At 37.4% G+C, this 25,068-nt stretch overlaps 2 protein-coding genes across 5 annotated transcripts in view; both read right to left on the bottom strand.

Annotated features, from left to right (window-relative positions):
- Positions 1-22,162, bottom strand: part of JAKMIP2 (janus kinase and microtubule interacting protein 2) — a 178,685-nt gene extending 156,523 nt beyond the window's left edge. For 3 of the 4 annotated variants that reach the window (XM_045493077.1, XM_045493068.1, XM_045493059.1), the window contains exon 1: positions 21,868-22,162. The gene's annotated coding sequence lies outside the window, so the exon portion shown is untranslated. The remainder of the gene's footprint in view (positions 1-21,867) is intronic. The other variant, XM_045493050.1, reaches the window with a different exon arrangement.
- LOC123605725 (glyceraldehyde-3-phosphate dehydrogenase, cytosolic-like) lies at positions 5,883-7,431 on the bottom strand. The gene has a single exon (XM_045493093.1). It carries the CDS (start codon positions 7,122-7,124, stop codon positions 6,666-6,668), a length of 459 nt encoding a protein of 152 aa, XP_045349049.1. The 5' UTR covers positions 7,125-7,431; the 3' UTR covers positions 5,883-6,665.
- Positions 22,163-25,068: the final 2,906 nt, after the last annotated feature.

Raw genomic sequence — 25,068 nt, forward strand, 5'->3', positions numbered from 1 at the left:
TCCTCTTCATTGCCTTTTGTCTCTGGAGCCTGGAGCCTCCACAACTGGGAGAATATTTTAGTTTAGAGGCAGAAAACAATCTCAAAATGAAATAGAGAGAAGTACGTTCTTGCACGCAGGGAATAGAGAGGGCTTATTCATGTATCCGTGTCTTTAACATGGTTCCTGGGCTAGAAGAGCAGTTACTGAATTGGGCACTTTGAGGTTGAATGTAGTTTTGGTGAGTGGCAAAAATACCACAGGAGAGGGGAAGAAAAACTTGACAGGAACAGGAAAGGCCATTTAAAAGCAAGTAACCAAAAGTTGACTTCACTTAATGCTTCTACCATTACATTTTACCTCACTTATGTCAAACAAAGCAAGAGCATGGGAAAGTAGAATATTAAATACAATTATGTGACCTACCACATAAAATGACTTGTTGTCAGCCAGACAATATGGTAGAATGGAAAACGTTTAGAGACGCAGAGGCAGACAGCTCTAAGAAAGTAAACCTCTCTCAGGTTCACTCATGCCAGGACATAGGCGGCTATTAACACCAACCGAACAGAGTACTATATCAGGTATAAGCGATACGACGTGCAAAACACCCAGCATGGTATATGCCATACAGGATTCACTCATAAAACAGAGGTTTTCCTCTACTTGTGAGAGAACTTCCTCCACTGTAAATTCTCCAAGAGCCTTTCAATCTAGACATGCAGACAGAATGAGAACATTTGAAACAAGGAGAACAATTATGTGCTGAACAGTGTGGTAGTGATCACAAGCACGATAGGAATTTAGACAAGGGGAGACGTGAGTGCAACAGAGTACACTGCCAGGGGAAGATTCGCCTAATTATTGGGTCTCACACACTGGGTGTCTGCACTAAGTCACAGAGAAGCGAACTGAGGAAAGAGGACACTGAAAGCGGGGGGGGGGGGGGGGGGGGGGGGGAAGCTGAAGCAAAAACAAATGGTAGGGAATTGAATACAATTAAGCAAAAGAGACAAATGAAACTAGGGAACTGGCCTATAATTTATGAAAAGAGCAAGGCTCATAACGGACACATTTAAAAAATAACTAGAGGGGCGCCTGGGTGGCGCAGTCGGTTAAGCGTCCGACTTCAGCCAGGTCACAATCTCGCGGTCCGTGAGTTCGAGCCCCGCGTCGGGCTCTGGGCTGATGGCTCAGAGCCTGGAGCCTGTTTCCGATTCTGTGTCTCCCTCTCTCTCTGCCCCTCCCCCGTTCATGCTCTGTCTCTCTCTGTCCCCAAAAAAATAAATAAACGTTGAAAAAAAAAATTAAAAAAAATAAAAAATAACTAGAATGACAAAGAAGAATTACAGTATGAGTATGTACTGAATAGATACTAATAGATGGCAATAATGGTTTATCAGAATTCATTTTATAAATTATAAGAAAAAGATCTGCAAATATAAACCAATTGGTCATATTTTCAAAAAAAGAGAAATGACCTCAATATTAATTTGTATAAGTATTAGCTCATGAAATATCAAGAAAGCTATTTAAAAAAAATTTTTTAACACGTATTTATTCTTGAGAGAGAGACAGAGCATGAGTGGGGGGAGGGCAGAGAAAGAGGGAGAGACAGAATCCGAAGCAGGCTTCAGGCTCCATGCCGTCAGCACAGAGCCCGACTCGGCTCAAACTCACAAACCGCGGGATCATGAGCTAAGTTGAAGTTGGATGCTTAACGAAGTGAGCCACCCAGGCGCCCCAAAACCTCTTTAAGTGACAGTAATGACATAATCACTTTACTTTGCTTGACATGATTTTGGGACTTTTCCTTCAGTATCACTGCACTTTGATACTGGCAGGACAGTGCTACTGGTCTTCATTTGTCTTATCTAATTCCCAGGTCTTTCATTTCCTGCACTTACTTCTGGCTGATAATTATTTTAATTCACATTTTTCAAAAAGGAACAGTGAAATCATTCACCTTAATAGTGAAGAATATGAGCCCTGACTTTCACCTACTTAATAGCCATAAGGAACTTTCTAAAAATGTTCAGGTAAAAGCAACTTTAAAAGTTCTTTTTGGGGATGCCTGGCTGCCTCCGTTGGTAGAGCATGTGACTACCACCGCATGGAGCCTACTTTGAAAAACTAATAAATAAAAATTAAAAAATAAAAGCTCTTGGGGCACGTGGGTGGCTCAGTCGGTTGAATGTCTGACTCTTGATTTAGGCTCAGGTCATGATCTCATGGTTCATGGGTCGTGGTTTCGAGCCCCGCATCAGGCTCTGGGTGGACAATGCGGAGCCTGCTTTGGATTCTCTCCCTCTCTCTCTACCCCTCCCTCCCCCCCCACCCCGTTCTCTCAAAATAAATAAATAAACATTAAAAATGTATTAAAAACCCTTTTTGGTGTGCTTCTTTTCTTATTAACCAAGTAATGTATGTTCATTGGGAAAAACCTAGAAAACCTTCATCAACAAAAAATAAAAAGTAAATTCACCCATATTACTACCACTTAGTATTTTTTATATTTTTATATTTCCTTGAGGACTTTTTCTCCATACATATATGAACATATTTTTCAGAGAGACAGTGCTGTTATGTCTACATGTTTACTGAATGTATTCTAAACATCTTTCCATGTCATTCACAAAAATTGTTTAATCTGTAACTGTTTAAAACATTGAAAACACATGCCCTCCACAATGTTCTTTCACCAGTCTTCACTACAACCCAACCAGTCGAGGCAATTTTATGCAGTATTACAAACTTCAAGGTTAAATCAAGATGTGTTTCTGTGCCATCTGCAATCCCCTCACCCCTTCCTGCATTCTGATTTACTCCTTAGGATTCGGTTTCCCCCTTCTCTCCTTCTTCCTCCTACCTCACTTCCCTTGAGGGGATTGTAGGCTAATGGGGGAAATAAGTCAGGTCCATAAATAATTGTAATCACTGCCAGAGGCAAATAAAAGGGCAAATAGAAGGCCTTCCAATCTCAGAAGATTCCTTCAACCAGGTTGCAAACACGCCTACACACACACCTGACAACAAAGGATTTAGAAAACCCTTCTGGACTTGACTTATTTTTTTCTCCTTTCAAGGGGAACAACAAGGAAAAAAAAAAGGAGGTGATGTCCTTTCTCTGTCTTTTTACAGTTGGGAAAAAAAAAAAACAAAAACCACTAACAGTCAGGATGCCTGTTTGCGTCACACAGCTAGTTGGTAGCTGAACAGAGAGATTAGACTCAGGATTTCTGAATCCCAGGTTTGTGCTTTCACAATGGCACAATGGTTCACCCTAAAAAGTACCTAGAAAATGCTCCCATAGCAAGACTGTGAGTAAAGAATACTTGCCAAGTCAAGGGATTCTTTTTGTTTTGTTTTGTTTTTTGTTTTTACAATAGCAAAACATGTCTTGAGAAATGGAAGGGAATGAAAAAGATAATCCTTTCATTTGATTTTTTTCTTTCAAATAGAGCTATATTCATACCTTGATTAAAATATCACACAAATGCAAATTGGCTTCCAACATGCCACCCCCCCCAAAAGAAATATCTAGAAAGTGATTTTCTGAATGTGTAAGAGCAAATAATTTTTTTAACTTTTTTTAATGTTTACTTATTTTTTTTTTAATATATGAAATTTATTGTCAAATTGGTTTCCATACAACACCCAATTGCAAGAGCAAATCATTTTGCACGACAGAGAATGTTCCTGCCTTGGGGGTCTACTTACCACACTCATAATGTTGAAAGAGACCTTAAATATAATCTAATATAACCCTTTAAATAAACTAGAAACCTTCTCAATAATACCTCTGTCAATAAGTCATTCACCTTATGCTTGAACATTAGCAATTAATGCATGCAGCATCTGGCTGAAATCAAGAAAAAGTAAACACAGTGCCTTTATGTACTGGACTAATTAGTCCAGCAGCATACCAAATTATATGTCTTTTTAGCTGTATGGCTTAGATTTAATGAGTTGTTTGCTAAAGTAAATGTCAACATCTTTCTGTAACACGCATACACACACACACACACTTGTACACCATGAAAGAGGAAAATAATCAAAAGTCGATATTACTGTATTATCTTGGGAAGCAATGATATGACACATGACTGACAGAAAACATGATAGGCAGTCACAGACTCATAAACATACAGGTTTCTGGCTAGAATAGTCCTTCTTGTACATAATCTAGCCCAAGACTTTCCTTTTACTTAAAGGGAAATCAAGAGTTTAAGAGATTTTCCAGGGTTTTATAGGTTTCTGCCTCAGTGGCATTTGACAACACACATAGAGGAAGGGAATTTATAGATTATTTAATATGGAGGTTGTAGTGGTAATAATCATAGTTCAAAAAAGGAAAAACACCAAAGTGAAGGCAGGCAAATCAGGATCAATACTCTCATCAAATACTCAATGACCTTTCCCCTCTGGATTTATATTTTTCCTTATTGTTTAGGTTGCTTTTTATGCATTAAATACAGGGGAAAAAATAATGAAAGAGTCCCTTAACTGTAACTGGAATCAATGCATCTAACATGTTTTCCAATACTTACTGTTTATATCGCCTCATTAGATTAACATACTAGGAAGGGTTCAAAAAGGAAAAAAAAAAACTTTAGAAAGCCATTCATAATTTTCTCTTCAGGATTTAACAGTTATTCCTTACTTAAGTCTTACAGTGTGTTTTCTAATACATCCCAAGTGATAAAGCTTCAATTATGCTGAAATTCAGAGCCCAGGAAACAAACAAAAACATTTGCTGCAAAGTGCTTTGTTTATGTGGATTTGTTTTGCTTTATTTTGAAAATCCATATTCTCATTATTCTCTGAAAACGAAGGCCAGTAGTGGCTTGATTTCATGTCACTGTAACATTCTTTTTTAACTTTAAGAAAAAGGCAGATTATGATGCCCCCTCCCCCATCCCCCACTTCCAGGTACAGAAACTCAATCTTCATGAATTTACTGTCTTTCTTCATTCGTGTTCCTTGATTGATGTTGTTAACCAAGTTTTCCTGTATACATGTTCACGTTTGATAATGTGAACATTTGCAAATGTTCTTATGTTCTGATAAAGGTCACAGGGTCTCTTGGCATGATATGATTTGATTCGATTTGATTTTTCTCTATTTATTTTTTCTGTATTTTGCCCTTGTAATTTTTAGTTTAATTTGTCTCTTAATTCTTAGTTTACTTATCATCTCTGCTTTAAGTTATTCGCATTGCACTTTATGTTATGAGGCTTTTCGCTTGTGTCCTCAAATATTAACCTTAAAGCAAATATTTTCAATAACAATGAAGACAGATGAAAATATGAATAAAAAATAAAAATCTTTACACAAATCTTTTTCTTCTAGCTGTAATCCTCTCTCTTATGTCCTATTTTAAAAATTAGTAGTCTGTCCCCACTTTCTCCATATATTTACCAGTTGATCTTTTACTTCCTTTGCTCTAATCTCATAGAATTATTCTCCAGAGTTTAGAGATTTTAAGGTAACAATGACCTTCTAAAGGATGAATTCAAGGAGAATTTGGTAGTCATAATTCTTCTCCAGGTCTCTAATACCTTTGATCATACAGGATTTTCTTTCTTTCCAAAAATGATCTGCTTCCAAGATTTCTAAGTTTCTAAAGTGATCTGGTTTTCTTACCCACTTTCTTTTTTTTTTTTTTTTTTTTTATCTTTTGCTGCTGCCCCAAATATGGAATCTACAAGTGACCCTCAAATATATGTTATCTGTCAAAAATCTTTGAGAGATCTCAACCCACAAAACCTGCCTTTACAATGCCTGCCCTAAATCCTAAGCAGGTTCTGTGGCATTTTTTTGTATCTCAGTTTCACTGGAAACCTAATCATACTTTATCTGTTTTTATATACTTACAGGATTTTGAGTTTCTTAAATTTATAAAAACCATTGTTGGGACATCCTTGAAACCCTGAGACATAATGAATATGAAACAAATGTAGGTATAGTCAAATGACTAAATTCTTGGCATGATTTTAGTGTCTAAGTGCTTACTGCTTTGCTGTACCTTTAAGAATGAATCTTACTCATCTTTGTAGATTTCCCACTCTCTACTCCTCCACACATACCCGTAACTTAGAGAACCCATCATAGGTGTTAGAATTATCTTCAAACTTAATTTTTTCTTTGTATTAAAATCAGGACCACAAATTGAAAGACTACTCATTTGCATTTGGTATGAAGAAAATATTAAACTTCTGTTTTAATTCAAAATGTTCAAATATACTCCTGGTTTTTCAATGAACAGGTTTCGCAGGTGATGTCAGGAAGAAAACTAGATAACCTTTGGTTAATAATTCACATAAGAAAAAGCTATTTGAGTTATCTTAGGATTCATCACTGAGATGGGTTTGGTCACATAAAATTAAAATACACAATCTAAGGTACAGTATTGCAGTGTGTAGCATACGACAGGAAGTAGGCACTACAAAATCATTCACATTCTGTTTTTATTTCTTCAGTAAAAAAAAAAATCAATTTAGCTTAAGTAAGACTCCATATCTTGATGGCAAAGGTTAAAGTATTCAATTTTTTTTTTCAGGCCATGTCCTCTGGTAGCTGAATGGGAAAGCCATACCATCAATATATACTTTTATTTTTTGGCTAGGCACAGTGCACTTTATTGATGATGCATGACAAGTTAGGGCCCTCTAAGCCCCTCCCCTTTAGAAACTGTGGATAGAAACTGCGTGGAGGCTGGGAGATTCACAGTGTGTTGGAAGAGGAGTTGGGGCAAGGACTTTCCACCAATTGAGGACCTTTGTCTTCCCCTTGTTCTCTTGCTGGGGCTGGTGGTCCAGGAGTCTCTTATTCTTTGAAGGCCATGTCGACCTTAAGGTCTGCCACCCTGTTGCTCTAGCCAAATTCATTATCTTACCAGAAAACGAGCTTGAAAAAGTAGTCACTGAGGGCAATGCCAGACGAGCAATGAAGGTGGAAGAATGGGTGTCACTGTTAAAGTTGCAGGAGACAACCTGGTCTTCAGTGAAGCCCAGGATGCCCTTGAAGGGGCCCTCCAGTGCCTGCTTCACCACTTTCTTGATGTCATTGTATTTGGTAGCTTTCTCCAGGCAGCAGGCCAGATCCATGACTGACACACTGGGTGTGGGGGCCCGGAAGGCCATACCAGTGGGCTTCCCATTTAGCTCAGGGATGACCTTGCCCACAGCCTTGACAGCACCAGAGAAGCAAAGATGATACTCTGGTCATCACTTCAGCCATCACATACTATCATGATATTAGCCACGTTTTATGGTTAATGCTTTGAGCTGTCTTCCCTACTATTCTATAAGCCTTTTGAGAATAGAACATTGATCTTTATCCCATATACCTAATATAAAGACAAGTACTTAGAGTGGTGCCTGGGTGGCTTGGTTGGTTGAATGCCCGACTCTTGATTTGAGCTCAGGTCATGATCTCATGGTTGTGGGATTGAACCCCATGTCGGGCTCCATGCTGAGTGTGGAGTCTGCTTGAGATTCTTTCTCTCCCTCTCTCTGCCCATCCCTTGCTTGTGCTCTCACTCTCAAAATAAATAAATAAACATTAAAAAAAAAAGACAAGTAGTTAGAAACTATTCAGTAAACCATCTGTTAGTTGATCATCTCTCTCTCTCTTAGATTCAACTAAAAAGGCAAGAAGAAGATACAACAGTACCTACCTCAAGGTGTCACACTTGTCAAGTGTTCAAAACTCCACCCAGCACACAGCAGGTGCTATTTCAGTACTGCCCTACTGTACAGCTTTGGAGGTGTCCTTCACAGAGTCCTCCCCAGAGCTGTGCAACTCCAGACCTCATCCTCAAAGTGGGAACAGCCACCATCCTCCTCATCAGGCCCCTAAACAGAAAGACTTCACTTCATCTAAACTGCAGAAAGAGCAGCAAAAGTGTAAGCAGGTCCTTCATGTTGGGGATAACTGTGCCTGCCTCCTAAAGGGAAAATGGGAAATTTTTTTAAAACTAGGTATGGATTTTTGTCCTCGAATCCAATAATCCCTGTTTAAGGTTTTCAATAAGAATGAATTATGACTGAATCACATGGAGTTAAGCTTGGAGTTCTGTCCTATTAATATTGAATGCAGTAACTACTGTGAACTAAAACCACTCAAGGCTGTGACAATAAGATGATGAATATCCAAGTGAAAACTGAAAATTTTAGTTTTTTTTTTTTTAAATAGGTATTTGGCACACAGAGTATCAATTTTATCAGTTACATCATTGGATTTTCAAACTATCTTGTGACAGAATCTTCTTCTCAAAATTTTAGTAGGAGGACACGCAATGAGTCTTTTGTGTGAAGAGCCTGTATGCTGTCCTCTTAGCCATTTCCTTCTCTCTATGGCTCACCGGGAACACAGTGTATACCACTGTGGAATCTTTCACACAAGCACAACAAATCTTCCATCTTCCAGAAGACCTGCAGAGTCACTTCAGATACTTAAATATCAGGTTTATGGATGATTTACCAATTCTGATGACAAAATCTGTCATTTAAAAATATATTCACATTTTGCTAATTAAATACATAAAATACATTTTAGCAAATTTGGAAATCATAAAAAAAAAACCTCAAAAACTCAATGAAGAAATTTTTCACAAAGTCACCACCCAGAATTAGTTCTTGTTAATATTTTGAGTTATGCTATTTTGGTCTTTTTAAAAACATATAGATGTTTGTGTAATTTTTTTCTCTTTTCACAAAGTTGAGATTAAATTCCATCTTTTGATTTTTGAGCTTTTAACTTAAAAGACATTCCTTACATATTGTCCTGTGTTACTAAACCTTTTTCTACAACATAAACCTTTTTTGAAGGGTCTCACTGTATTCCACAGGTGTGACAGGTCACAATTATTTTATCATATATCTCTGATCTATACAGAGATAGATAAATCAAGTTTCAGTGTTTTCTCACCCAAAGATATCCTTGTCAAAACTCCTGCTATTCACTATAAGCAAAAATTGAAGCGAAAAAAGTCTTAAGTTGCATGAATTTGGTTCCACGGAAACTATAAGAGCACAGAAACTGTATTGTTCACAACATTAAGTGCTAGGATTTGTGCTGCTCAGTCTGTTTTGCACTTGGGAATTTTTTTCCAGAGATGACATTTCTGTAAAACTGCTCTCTGAATCTCTTTAGAGAAAAAGAAAATGTTCATAGTTTACAGAACTGTGGAAAACACAGCATAAGATGTTTTCCTGCTTCTTTATTACTTGAAAAAAGTAGGAAGAAAACCTAGGTAGTTTTCTGTTATTAAAATATGTTAAATGCCTATTTAAAACTTTGCTTTAAAAAGAGAACCCCCGATTATATTGTACAAATACACATAACTCATGCATGATCAAGTAGTTACTTAAACACACACTCTCCAAAAGGTTTATAATAGAACTGGGATTCATTCAGACCCTTCCTTGTTTTCTTTCTTCTCTGAGGAAACTGGTTATATGGGCCTTGCTCTTGAATGTACATTTTCACACATTGCCACTATCCTTTCTTCAGCAAGAAGTGGGTCTTGATTAATGTTAAACAATAATAATAACATTAAAAACGTATCTGCCTTTCTCTTCATTTACTTTAATTTTCAGGATCACAATCAAATTTTCATTACAAAAGGGAAGTAATTAGCATATTAGTTAAGAACGACTTGGGAGTCCAGTGTACTTGATTTCAGAGTTTGCTTCCATCGCTCACAGATAATCTGGAGAAAGCATCACGTTCCTTTACCTCCATAAAGCCTAGTTTCATCATGCATAAAATAAGAATACTACTACCTTCTTCAAAGTGTGCTGGTACAAGGTATGCAATGACCTTAGTGCAATGCTTGGCATCTAGACAAAGTAGTAAAACAAAACCCAACAGCAACAACTGACATGAACGTCGAATATGTTTTGACTGCATTTTTTTAGACATTTTTAAACCTAAATTTAGTCTAAAGAGTAGACTGATATACCTCAATAATCTCTATTTATTAATGGAAGCATTATTACATTTGGCTCATCAAATGAAAGATACACCTCAGGAGGGGAAAGATAGGATTCAATACTGATTCAAAACCATCCTCATCAGCATATGCATCAATAGTTTAGGCTTAAAAAAAGTAGGCTAGGTTTATTAGCTAGAAGCCATGGAGGTCACCTCACAAAGACAGAGACTTGGGCTGGTGACCACAGTGCTGGCTATACGTTCCATGTAAGTGTTATATGTGCTACCATTCTATTCAATTTGGCCTTTTTTCCTTGTGAAAACAGAGGTTCCTTTTGGACAGGGATCAAAGCTCTTGGTTTATCTAGTTGTTCCCATATACAGACATACACACCTAGATTATACGTGAAAAGAAGGAGCTGGGAGGAAGAACCAAAAGACCTAACTTACCTTAGCACCTGACTTAAGGCTTAGAGGCCAGTTCAGATCATGTCATAAATTTTTGGCCCTGATCCACATCACTGATGGATTGTTTGATTGTTTGAGGCAGGATCTTATAGAAAAACAATGCTTAAGTAAAGAAATCTAGATTTAAGTTCCATACCTTTCAATTAGCAGTTAGGTGATGCTAACTAAACACAGGTAGACACTCTGAACTTTACTCCGAGGATGATTATAAACAACACAACATAATGGAAAATAATACAATATAACATACCATATGTGAGACTTTATCAAAAGTTCTTTATAACTTGTATTAAGTTATTAAAGTATTAAATACAAATCAATTGTGAAAAAATGTCTTAGCTTACTAATTATAAAAAAGATAAATAATTGATGGGGCATAAAAAAAAAACACTTGAAGTTGCAAATTATCATTGTGTCATTGTGATTGCCCCAAAAACAGACCAACAGCTTTAAAGTTCATGCAGACAGTTCATTTTTATCAAATTCTTATCTGCTGGGTCATTCTTTATCTTTAATTTCAGCTTTTATATTAATGAAATCTGGATGTTTCCCTGAAGAACAAAATCCATGTTTTACTGGGAAATAACATGGAGTAATGAAATGAAAATGGGCCAAACGGGAGTTAAGACCCCAACTGTGTCAAGTGCAAAAGAGTTAAAGCAAATGAGTTGAGGGGACAGAAGGGGGGTGGTCAATGCAGCACACACACACACTGCAGAGCACGGTACCCACCCAGAAGAGTCCCCATTAGCAAACTCACATATGTTTGCCATGAGGGGATGTGGGCCTAGTGAGTCCAGATTTTCTCATTTGCTAAGAAGAAGCAGATACTCAGGTGTGTTATAAAATGTCAAAATTATAGGGGTGCCTGGGTGGCTCATTCATTTAAGTGTCCAACTTCGGCTCAGGTCATGATCTCGCAGTCCATGAGTTTCAAGCCCGACGTCAGGCTCTGTGCTGACTGCTTAGAGCCTGGAGCCTGCTTCAGAGTCTGTGTCTTCCTCTCTCTATGTCCCTCCCCCACTTATGCTCTCTCTTTCTCTCTCAAAAATAAATAAACATTAAAAAAATTTTTTTAATGTTAAAATTATAAAATTTGGGGATAAAAGTGTGTTTTAAAAACCTCTGTGCTGGAGGCATAGACAGTTGTTTACAAACGCTTAACACACGTTTACAAACACTTACCTGAGCTGGGTCTAGTCCACAAGGCTCCAGATTTGAACTACTGTGTTAAAAAATTGGATAAATCTTGCTTCAATCTCAGCTCTAAACTCACTAACCGAATGGCTTTGGTTAAGAAATTTAACCTCGCCAAGCTCCATTTTCCTCTTGCAAAGTGGGAAGAACAATGTCTCTGTTGTGAGGATTGCAAAAACGGACATGGATGAAAACAGTCTAGTAGATACAGAATAGGTACTCAAAGAATATTGCTGCTTTTCTTTTTGTGGATGACTTAGAGAAAATAAGTTGTTCTATTTTCTTCTTTTCATACTTGTTATACTCAGAGCATGTCAGATATCCTTGTTATTAACAGGGTTAGGATTATCCCATTCATTGTTGGAATAAATTGTTTTACTTGAATTATAAATAAAATGGTAAATGATGGATGTCCCTAATTCTTGTAAAGAATAGAGACAAGTCAGCATCAAGTCTGAAAATTTTGCAGATTGACTCAAGGGAGAGTGCTTCTTTGCAAAATGACCATCTCCTAAACAAAATGCTTTTCAACTATTTCATCAGCTACTCTCTGTCATAAAGATCCTTTTGTTAGTCAAACAGCATTTAAGGACATCAAGAATGTAGTAAGTGATGATACCATATGAACTAAGAATGGATCAATTCTGCTTAGATTACAGCTAACAATACAGCCAAAGATCGATGTTTCAAAGCAAGATGATTATATAAAACAAATTTAGACAGTTAATGTTTTCCAACTATACAAATGTTATTGAAAGTTCAGTAAGAGATGACCAGTGACTGACTAGAAATATTAATCTTATCTCTTTACTACCTTCCAGGGGCCCAGGCTGAACCATTTAGGTTTGATTTCAAAAAGTAAAAACAACATGAAAAGAAAAAATATATAAAATCACATATTAAATGAGATGGGACAGTATGTGTAGTCAAACCTGTTCAGACAAGAGCATTAGTATGAATCAGGCATCTTTAAGCATACATTTAGAGATTGGGTTCATTCAAATATATGGGGGATAAAAGCCTAACAGTCACACAGTGGTGAAGAAATCAATTTCCTTTATAGCAGGCTATTTTCCTTTTTCTTGTTTCAGAGCATAGCATTGCACCCTGTGGATCCCCAAATGTGGATAACCTACCTAAGAGAACAAGATGGCCAAACTGTTCCTTCTGTGAAAAAGTAACTAGGGTAAGAGGTTCCTTGCTACTTCATTTTTTAAAAGCTAGGGTTTATTTTTAATGATGGCCGATGTTTTAAGCATCTGGCTCAAAACACTGTAAATGTGAGAATTGCCTGGGTGGCTCAGTTGGTTAAGCATCTGACTCTTGATTTTGGCTCAGATCATGATCTCACAGTTTCATGAGTTCAAGCCCCATGTCCGGCTCTGAACTGACAGTGCAGAGCCTGCCTGAGATTCTCTCTCTCTCTGCCCCTCCCCTGCTCACCCTCTCTCTTTCTCAAAAATAAATAATAAATAAAAATTTTAAAACACTATAAATTCTAAACTTTGTAGATGCTTTTATTCAATGAAGTGTTTTAAAAATAAAAGTAAATCATAATTCAAATGTTTTCCTTAATAAATCAAAATCATCTATTTTCTAAAATATAAAATTTATCTCATGGTTCAATACACTTAAATTCCCCGTCAAGAGATAAGAGAGACAAAGAATGAACCAGTGAGGTAAGAGTAATTCTTTCCCCTGGATCTAGGTAACTGGAGCAGAGCAGATGATGGAGAAACCCCAATAATTCCAGAGTACCCATCTTCATAATCTGAATTATCTAGGAAATTCATAAGAAAGCACATTTGGGATCTAGAGTATCTGCAAAACACCTAACTCCTTCTCTCTGTCTTGGCAGTGCCGATAAACAGAATTTTGAAAATTCTCATGAGAATTCAGGCTGTTCATTTTTGTACCACCTCCAGGTTGGTGATTGTTATATAAAAAATTATTGTCAGTTGTCTAATGGGTTTTTTGGTAGAATGACACCATGTCATGGATTTAAAAAAATTTTTTGACGTTTATTTATTTTTGAGAGAGAGAGAGACAGAGCATGAGCAGGCGAGGGGAAAAGAGAGGAGACACAGAATCCAAAGCAGGCTCCAGGCTATGAGCTGTCAGCACAGAGCCTGATGTGGGGCTTGAACTCATGAACTGTAAGATCATACGTGAGCTAAAGTCAGACACTCAACCAACTGAGACACCCAGACACCCCACCATATTGCGGATTTTTAAGAATGGTACTCATTTAAAGTATTTTTTTCTAGTTGTTTTCCTCAGTATGTTCTCATTTAAAAAAAAAAAAAAGGCTTTTGTTCTGGAAAATATGTTCAAAGTAGGTATATCTGACCTATGAGTAGTTTATGGGAGACATAATGTGGATCAGTAATGATTACAGAGTACGAGCTCAGTTTATTTTTGGAAGGTAACCTCTCTCCATGAAATGCTGCACAGGAAAGAACCAGATAAGGAATGCGGGAAAGAAACATTTGCTTGGTTTACATTTTCATTGTAGTTATACTGGTAGCATTTTCCAGGGGAATATTTCCAGTGTGGAACAGAAGTCATGAGGAAAATATCACCCTTTTTCTTTGGCACATGCTCGCAAAGTTTTTTTAGAGTCCCAGTGATTTCAGCAAATTTCCTCCTTGAAAATAATACCAGGGACTTGTTTTCTGACAGAGATTGTCAACTAAACTTAGTCAGACTCTTGGTTTTCTAAGTATATTTTTGCTGCAGTAGGCTCCGGAATTTCAAGCACTGCAGTAAATGATCTTGATTTAGATGTCAAGCAAAGAAAGGGAACAAAGACTTCTACCTCATCCTTAAGTTCCAGAATTTCCATGAAGGCAAGATGCCACCTTAATTTATCTTTTCAGTAAGGATATTACCTCCATTTCTGTTTAGTCTTAATTTCTGGATACAGATATGAAGGGATGATTTGTTTATGATTTGCGAATTTAGTAGAGTGGATTTCCAGAATAGCAAAATAGCTGAGTGTGGATCATGTAATTTGATGCTAATAGTAATTAAATTATTAATTTATTTTAATAAATTACAATGAATCCAAAGGTATTTGCCTACTGGTGTCATTATTTCTGACTTGCAATTCAGTGTTGAAAGGAAATAAGAGGAGCCACAGAAATGTTCACGGCTTTTCTTTTTGATGTCATAGCATGTAGTGAACAACTCTTAATTACAGATTTTTAAAGCATTGTGATTTATTGCCTTTAATAATTTGGTTTTCCTTTATCGAAACCTTAAAATCCTGAGAATATCACAAATAAGAATACAATCCACTTTGTTTTTGCACCAAAATAAAAGAATGATAATCACAGCTATTCCACAATCTTTTTTTTTAACGTTTATTTATTTTTGAGAGACTGTGCATGTATGCGCACACGCAAGTGGGAGAGGGGCAGAAAGTGAGAGGGACAGAGGATTTGAAGCCAGTTCCATGCTGACAGCAGAGAGCCTGATGTGAGGCTTGAACTCATGAACTGGGAGACCATGATCTGAGCTGGATGCTTAAACAACTGAGCTACCCAGGTGCCCCAACAGTTTCATTTTCTGCCCTCATAGAACTTCAAATCTACTGAAGGGTATGGAAAATCAAGTAAGCAAATAAATAGCTCTGTAATTACAACTTTGATAAATGCTATGAAGGAAAACCACAGGGCACAGAGAACAGAAATATACTTAAGAAAATCTCTCCAAGGAGTTATATTTAAAGCTCAAACTTCAAGTATAAGGAGATTCCAACCATTCATATTTTAAAAGAGCCAGATGACTCAGCTTTCATTTAAAAAACATAATACAGGGGCACCTGGGTGGCTCAGTAGGTTAAGCAACCAACTCTCAGTTTTGGCTCAGGTCATGATCTCACAGTTTCATGAGTTTGAGCCCCACGTCAAGCTCTGTGCTACAGTGTGGAGCCTGCTTGGGATTCTCTCTCTCCCTCTCCCTCTCCCCCCCCCACCCCTCCCCCACTCATGCCATCTCTGCCTCTCTCAAAATAAATAAATAAAACTTTTAAAAAATTAAAAAAAAAATAAAAACCATACACAGGTTTAAGAAATAGATGCCAAAAATATATCTCAGTTTAGTCTGAGAAGTCATGTGACAGCTAATATATGTTAAGTCTGCTTTCATAGAGCATTTGAGTTGGACAAAGAGGTTAAGACTGCAAGATGCCACTACCATACTGAGGATAAAATGACAAAAACAAAGAAATTTATTTTGTTTTTGTGTTGGCTTGTCTGCTTATGCATGTACATGACGATGATTTTAGTGATTCAAAGATTTCATTGACTTGGGCTTAAAACTCACTCATTATGAGCAGACAAGGGAAAACCGAGGTTAATTTAATACCCATTGTGAGGTGCAATGGCAGTCAGGGTAACAGAGCTCAGATTTCCTGGAAAAAAAAAAATGCTTGACTCACAGCTGCTGTAAATCAAGCAAGATCTACCTGTTTCATGACAAGTATTTGAAACAAAGCATACAGACCCTTGAGTGGGGAAAAAACAGCTTGAATCATCAGGGGAAAAAAAGCACATAGAGATTGGAAATTTAGTACAGACATATTTTGTTGACATGAAAAGATGGTTACCTTGTAAGAACTACAAAACAATGCCTAGAGTATGGTCCCATTAATGAAATTGTATGTCTGAGTGTGTTTATAGTCGCATGTTTAAAAAAATCTAGAAGGAAATATTTCAAAATGCTTACAGTAATCATTTCTTGATGACAGGCTTATGCGTGATTTTCCTTTTACACATTTATATATTACCTTTTTTTGTTCCTTGCAATGAGGATATATTTTTTAAATGTGAAAAAAACCCTTTAAAAGATAAAATTTAATTATATTGGTGAATATTTATTTAAATTAGAATGTCTAGTGTGACAGATCTCACTTGTACTACAAGCTAGTTAATTATAAAGGACACTTCCCAAATGTGGAATGATAGTTCAAATGGCTTAATTTGCTCTTTGGCCACTGCTGAAGTAGTGTCAGACACAAAGTATGTGCCTAGGGCATTGGCAAAGAAAGGAAGACACCAAAAAATTAGAATATTTTTGGAGAAAAGTACTAAATTTTTGGTATTTCACAAAAGTGTAAAAGTATTTGCCCAGGGAAAATATCAGAAAGCTGTTGAACTGATGTACACATTTTTATGATTTAATATCATTTTTAATTATAAGAACATGTACATGGAACGATGCTTAGGAAGTATAGGTGGGAGGTATGGCTAAGTGTTTTCAAGGTCCGAGGTCTATAGAAATCTTAATTTGGTCCTAAGCACAGAAATAAATTATGTTACTTCCCAAACTGGATGTCACCAAAAATAAAAACAATACTTAGCCATAAAATAAGGGCACATCAATCCAACAAAGTTCTGATTTTTCCCCAAACAAATGCAACTATGCTTTTCTAAAATATCAAGAATCCAGCTTTTCTCCAAAATAATTTTTGCATGCACCATTTTTTGAGGGGGAGGCTGATACCCTAAGCATACACTGAGTCTATTTGGCAATTCAGTGTGATCAAAGAGCAAATCATGGCACCTGACATATTCAAATAAAAAGTCAAATACAAATAGCCACATTTAATGCAGATTTGCTATATTTGATATTTTAAAATTCTAATTAGCAAGATAATATGTTAAATGTTCTAACATGGCAGATGTGGGCTCATGGGATTTGATATCCAGGTCCAGTTAGACCATTTACCAAACCCAAACTTGGACAAGTCTAACTTCTCTGAGCCTGTTTCCACTTATTTAAAATAGCTATAATGATGGAGCACCTGGGTGGCTCAGTAAGTAGGTTTGGCTCAGGTCATGATCTTCAGATTTTCAGATAGAGCCCAGTGTGGGGCTTAGTGTGGAGTGTGAAGCCTACTTGGGATTCTCTCTCTCCCCCTCCCCTACTCGTGCACAGTCTCTCTCTCTCTCTCTCTCTCTCTCTCTCTTTCTCTCTCGCACACACACAAAATAAATACATAAACTTAAAAAAAAAATCTAAAATAGTTATAATGACACAGTTTTACCAGCAAGATAGAATGTGGGGGAATATTAGATGAAAAATAAAGAATGTAAAAAGACTTTGTGAACTACAAAAGATGATATTAATGTAAGGTGTAATGGTGGTACTTATTACAACTATATTCTTTCCACATCTATATATCTTACGTATATATCTGTATATCCTACAGAATATGTAGGATATTCTACATTCCTAGGATACGCAAATTTGTCCAGTCATATAAGAGCTCTACAAATAGTTTGATTATATGATTAATTCCTCTTTTGTAAAAACACAGTTTTTACTTGGTAGAATAATAGTTGGGATATACAAACAGGAGGAATTTTGTAACTGACCTCTCACATTAACACTCAGGTATAAATCTGGTTTATTTATTTCAGGCAGAACAACAGATTCTTGAGTTATTTATGTTGAAACTTCCATGATAAATTTGGTTTTCTTTTAGGTTGTAATCATGGAAAACAAATCATTAATCTTTTTACGAATCTATGAGAAATGTAGAAAATGGTTTTGACTTTTCAGACATTTACTAAGTCATCCTTTTGGAGTCTAGAAGCATGTACATAAAATTGAAATATGTTCTGAGGTCACTTGAAGAAATAGGGAACATCCTATTACAAAGTGAGGAATTAGATAATGTATGCTATGCTCCAACTAAAACAAATTTCTATTCAAAATATTTAACATTCCAACACGATTGGCATTTACAAGACAGTGTTTGACAAAAGGGTAATTAACAAAATTTGTATGTTGTTAAACAGCACATTTACACAATAACTTGCATGTATTTTTCAAATACTTTGTTCTGAAATCAACTTGATGGCTTCTGAATTATTTTGTATCTAGACCCACTCAACCGCATTTTAGTTTTCAAAATTAGCCATACAACAGGGAATAATTTTAATATGACTGTTAGATATCAGACTACACAAAGTTGCGAGAAAAGACTCTTATGAAGAGGCCAATATTTAGTTCCGTGCATCCTGACAAGATGACATATAAAATTTTCCAAGCAGATGGTCAATCGATTTCTTTAAAAATATACAGATTCTGTAATTTAGAAGCCCACTGCAAAATGGAGTCTTAATGTTATAGATCTTGAAGTACCAGATATTAAACAACTAAAGCACACTTTAAAATAGACAGTTTAGGGGCACCTGGGTGGCTCAGTCGGTTAAGCGTCCGACTTCAGCCAGGTCACGATCTCGCGGTCCGTGAGTTCGAGCCCCGCGTCAGGCTCTGGGCTGATGGCTCAGAGCCTGGAGCCTGTTTCCGATTCTGTGTCTCCCTCTCTCTCTGCCCCTCCCCCGTTCATGCTCTGTCTCTCTCTGTCCCAAAAATAAATAAACGTTGAAAAAAAAAAAATTAAAAAAAAAAATAAATAAATAAAATAAAATAGACAGTTTACTCTAGAAAAAGCCAGAGAAATTCTTGACAAAGAATCTAGTCTACACTATCTGAAATAAGTGCATGTCTAGGTCAAACTTTTGGAGGTTTTGATGAAAGAAAGAATGCACGGTCTAATCTGGTTGCCCAGTTGACAACTCAACTTTGCTATCAGGAAGTTCTACATTGTCTATATATATATTTTTTAAGTTTATTGATTTATTTTGAGAGAGAGAGAACATGCAGGGGAGGAGCAGAGAGAAGGAGAGAGAGGATCCCCGATGTGGGGTTTGAACTCATGAACCTCGAGATCATGACCTGAGCCAAAATCAAGAGTTGGACGCTTAACGAACTGAGCCACCCAGGTGTCCCTCTACATTCTATATTTCTAATCTTCATTCTTCCTGATAAAGCCCACTGACTAAATTTTAGGCTCCAAATAAACCCCAGCTCTTCTGAAGCAAATGATTGTCTTCTCTCAATTTTCTCTTCTCCAAATGAAATAATTCTAGTTTCCTTATCCTTTGTTAGAGAATTCCACTTGTAGTCCTTTAAACACACTTCATTTTTGTGTGGCCCTTCAGCAAAGGCCACATAATTGTCTCAAGCTATGGGATCAAAAACTAGGTCTATGATTCCCATCAGGGTCTTACCACACAGGTGAAACGTGCTACTACTGATAGTCTGTTCTGTGTCCACGGCCTACAGTGATTGGCCTCTGCCCTAACTATACCAACTTCTCCTATAAAACCACAACCCAATAAAAACTCAACACAAAGGAAATAAAACAAAGCGGTTTTCATTGCATGAAACAGGGTCAACCAAAACATGTCTTAATTTCTTAAGCTTACTGTCGATATATCTGAAATTTTAATTTTTGGAAGTCGAAAGTTATTAAAAGATGTAGGATGAAGTGTGTTATAAATATTTGATATGACATGTAAGACCAGTACCTCTTTCCTTGCTCTACTTTATTTAGCTGTTATAATTAGGCACACGATAGCATGACTTTACAGAGTTGTGAATCTACATAATATATGACATGCTGTGAGCATATTAAATCCATTCTTCCACTAAATCTTCCTACATATAAACCAACTAGAATATTTATTCTCTGAGAAATTAAACTATAAACTTGATTCAAGCACATGTAAAAATTTTAACTGAGGGGGCAGTGTGTAAAATAAAACGCAAGATTAAGACAAAAAATAATGTTACTTTACATTGCAAAAAAATGTTTGCACTGACAATGATATTGTTTGAGAAGAGATGGATGGATAAAACTAGTCCATATGATGAATGTAATACACTTTTACCTGCAAGGATTTTTCTGGCTTTAATTCAATGAGATCCATTATCCCGGGTAGTAACGGAGCCCTGTACCCTACTCATTTCAGGCATCTTCAGTCTCCTGAGCTGCCTTAAAGCCTTGACATAATAAAGGTCAAACAGATCCCAGTAAGCATTTGTAAACTACAACAGCCCCCCATTTCGGGCTACAAGCCACACATTCTCATGCTAAGCTTTGCTCACTCTCTTGTTTCATTTCATTGTATAAGCAGGCTAATTTGGAAATGGCTAAGATACTTGGGAACACCTATATTTTCAAAACAATCCCACTTTCCTACTTAACCACCTAAATAAATAGACCCATAATACAACATTTGAGAGAACTGTAAAATGGTGCCTGGATACTGAAGGAATGAAGACCAAATAGCAAGCGGCCTTATCAAATAAAATGAATGCATTTCACCTTCCAGCTTGTCTGTGCTTTCCTGGGACACAAGGCATAAACATGAAGGGGATGGAGTGGAATTTTGAGAAAACTGATTTGTTTCAATATTCACTTGGCAAGATGCTGGACACAAAATAATACCACAAGCCACCTCCCTTTCCCATCATTGTAAATTCAGGGCTCTCAAGTCACCTCCCACAAACCCAATTAAAAATAAAGAAAAGAGGCAGGCTGTGAATTCGCATCTAGTGCTAAGATACAGAATTAAATGATAGGCATCTGTCCTAATTGGTCACAATGAAACTAAGGGACAATAACAAGAATAAATCTCACATTAATCCAAATGAAGCCAATGAATAATAATACAAACCAGAAGCATAGTTTCAAAAATGTGCAATTACTTCCAAGCATGCAAGGACATTTATAACCCATAAATATGATGGCAAAGCACAGTATGCATATAAATGTTTCCTAAATGCACTAGAAACATGTGTATATAAGATATGTATATCCATAGGATACACATTTGTATGTTCACAATCACATCTATCTACTAAAAATCAAACTCTATCCGGCAAATCGCTTCTCAACAAGAGTGCATTAGAATATGAAATGGAATGCTAAATTCCGGGGCCACCTTTTCTTAGCGATGAAGGAAATAAGCAAAATCACCTTATAATTAGGCCGGGAAGCTCAGGAGGCACCAAATGGGTTTTTGAGGAAGGCCCAACCCTGTATGTGAGAGCTGCAAATTAAATGAGTCCTTTCAATAACACCCATTTCTTGTTAGGTCTTTTTCCACCCCTGATTCTGCTCCTAAGCTTGGAAGGAAAGGGACCAAGTGGCTCAGTCTGCATTCTGAGCCGGTTCAAGATAAAATCAGACCTTTTTTTTTTTTCTTCTTTTTTTTTTTTTTTTTTTTTTAATACACAGCGGATGCTTCCTTACTTCTCTCTTCCTGGCAACCTTCCTCTCCCTCCATCCCCATCTCTGTCTCCACATCTTCCTCTCCTACTGAGGGAGTCATTGTTCAAGTGCTGGCCGCAAATGTACACACAGGTCCTTTAACAGGCAGCTACACCAAGAAGATAGCCCCACAGTCTCCTGCTTACCATGCTGAGACCCGGAGAAGCTGTTGAAAGGAGGGAGAGATGCAAACTGAATCCATTTTCCTTGTGACCGAGTCGGATGCAGCCTCCGAACCCAACATCAGCAGCTGCCGGTGGGATTTTTTTCCCTCGCTCTCTGGTTGGCGACGGGGCGAAGAGGAACCACCCTTCCAGCCTCACTAGAGCATCAGCAGTCGAGGCGACAGGAGCAGCGGCATCACCACTTGGCCTCCTCCCTCTTGGAGGATGGGGTGAGCTCAGAAGCAGCCAGGAACTTGCAGCAGACACCTCCTCTGGCTCCTCCTCTCCTGCCCCCTCCCCCAAGGCCCCACCCCTGCTGCGGTAGAGGCTGCCTGTCCTGGCAGCTGCTGGTTGTCATGGCAACGACCAATGGTGAGCCACCAGACTAAGGGGGAGGGGAGATGGGTGAAATGAGCTGCAGGGCTGGAGGGGAGTGAATTTGTGCTGCTGCCCTCTGGGATGCTCTGGGTCTCTCCTACCCTGGACTCTGGGTCTTTAAAAATGGGGCAAGGGTGCACAGGCAAAAGAGGAGAATAATTTGAATGTAATCGAAATCAAGGCTGAAACATACAAAATAGCTTAGCTATTTTTTGCACTTTCTAAGGTTTTCCAAAAGAATGTATTAAAATTTGCCATCAGAAAAACATAACAAATGAAGAAAATCATATCGTGTAATCAGAGATTATAATTACTCCAAATATGTTTGTCCTTGATAGTATCTTTTACCCAATGTCACTCAAGGTTGTTAAAAAGCAAAGTAAGTGGCTGGACTTTGCAATAAAATAAGAGTCTGATTCCTTAGCACTACTCTCTGCTTGTTCTTCTCAAGTGAGTCACTTGGTCTCACTGTTTTTCCAGTTCTCTCTCTGAATAGGATTTGGAGGTATTTGGCACTCCCCTGCGGAAAAGAAAGTTGAAACAGAGGGAACAGAAATTTCTTGAGTAATCGTGTATCTCAGTAACACCAACCAGTTGGTGGATAGTTCCAGGCCTTTATAATGTCAAACTCCTGGAGTGTTAAATTTCCTGCAGGAAATTTTATGCCATTTTCACGGATGCCACTTTCATAGATGCCCTTTTGGAGTTCCCAAGCCAGCTGGTAGTCAGGGTGGTAGGTAGAAAAAGGAAGTGAAATCAGCGTGTTCCGAGTTCTTGGTGAGTTCTGTTTCTAGCTATAAATTACAGATGATGCTAGTATCTATCTCATGCAGTCATGGTAAAGATTAATGAAATAATGCATTAAAAGCACTTGGCATGTAGTAAACATACAAACAAATGCTTACTAGTAGTAGTAGTCAGTAGTAGTACATCGTAGCTGCCTCTTAATCCAAGGGATCAAGGAATAGCATGGCAAGTTCAGAGAAGGCAAAAAATTGAGAGAAAACAATACATGATAAATGTGATGGTGATGATGATAGCAAACACAGAGAGATCCTGAGAGATTAAAGGTTCTGTAAAATGTGACAACTGAGGATATTCTAAGTCTTTTTTTTTTAAGTTTATTTATTTTGAGAGAGACAAAGCATGAGTCAGGGAGAGAGAGGGAGAGACAGAATCCCAAGCAGGCTCTGCACTGTCAGCACAGAGCCCTCAGTGAGATCATGACCTTAGCCAAAGTTAGATGCTCAACTCACAGAGCCACCCAGGTACACCCTAGCAAAACTGACTTGAAGATAGTTCAGTGGTCAAGGAAAGGGGTGCACTCATCCTTAGCACTTGGCATCGCCTCTTGGTTCTCTGCAAGGAGAAGCCTGCATCCTGCTCTGTGCACCTCGTGGCCCCTGCCTCGCCCACTAGCCCCTGAACAATCACGCAGTCTGCACATAATTCTACATCAGCGTCATGTAAATGTAGTCGTGTAACAGAATGGAATGGGTTGTAATGGTCTTGCTTCTTTTTGTATTCTTCTCTGTATTTCACCTTCTGCTGTCTCCACAGAGGTACTCATGTAAGTAAGCAGGAAATAAGGGTTGTAGAATCTCAGGCGTGATGGGTGACAGAACCCTCCCCTCTGGCCTTGTGAGGAAGCATTTCATCTTCCACGCCAGAAGCTGACTTGATTGGGGAGAGTGAGTCCAATTTTTCTCCCTCCTCCCATCAACACAGGCAGAATCAATGGGGGAAGAAAAAAGTGTTTGGTGCTCCCTGTGTGAATAATTTAATCATTCAAATGCTCTTGCACTTTTTGCCACATCCATGCAGCATTGTTATCATTATTTAATAATAGTTTTTTTTTAAATATTTAATTGTTTACCATTTATTTTTATCTACTTTAATTATTTGTTACTTATTTTAAAATGAAATTTGTCTCTGGCTTCAGGAGAATATAAATAAAAATAAGCATGGTAAAGAGAGTGTCCTCAGAGAAAGGAACCTGAATCAAAATAATATATTTTGGGAGGCTAACACAGAGACTTCAACTTTATTTGTAATCATTTTAAATGTTTAAAATTTCACTCCTTCTCTCCATTGCCATCTCCTTTCTTAGGATACTCTGTTTTTCCATGGTATTTGTCATCTTCTAACATACTATATTATTTATTAGTCCTTCTACATTTTTTGGTATGTTTCTCCCCACTAGAATGGAAGCTATAACGGGGCAAGGATTTTTTTTATTTGCTTGTCTTTTTATTTGTAAACAGTCCCTGACCTATATTAGGTGTTCAATAAATGTTTGTTGAACAAATAAACCAGTAAATAAATAAAATATCAACAACTTCTGCACTAAATCATGGCTATAGAAGTTATTGTTATAACATTATTTCTCCAGTTATATATTTTTGATATTTCTCAAAATTAAAAACTAAGATAATTACACAAAATATCTTATCATAATGCATATTAGCATAATGTCTATCCGAAGCATATTTTAAATATACATAGCTATGAATATGGAACCGTTTGCTCATGCATATTCAAAGTCACCTAGCACATCGCCAGTAGTATGCATGGCATTCTTTGAGAAATACTGATTTTGTTCTAAGAATGTCTTCTCCAGGAGTACCAACAATGAGCAGACTACCTCTTCTGGGACCTTTCCAATTTTGACTTCTGGATTCTATGAGATATCTGAAAAAAGCATAGGGTGTGGGTCTTGGCTCCAAAAGCTGCATTAAATTTTCAGGAGAAACCACAGCATAATGGGAGGAAGCTGCAAAGTGTAGGCTTTGAAGACCGACTTTT

Source organism: Leopardus geoffroyi, chromosome A1 (assembly GCF_018350155.1).
Source record: "Leopardus geoffroyi isolate Oge1 chromosome A1, O.geoffroyi_Oge1_pat1.0, whole genome shotgun sequence".
Classification (NCBI taxonomy): domain Eukaryota; kingdom Metazoa; phylum Chordata; class Mammalia; order Carnivora; family Felidae; genus Leopardus; species Leopardus geoffroyi.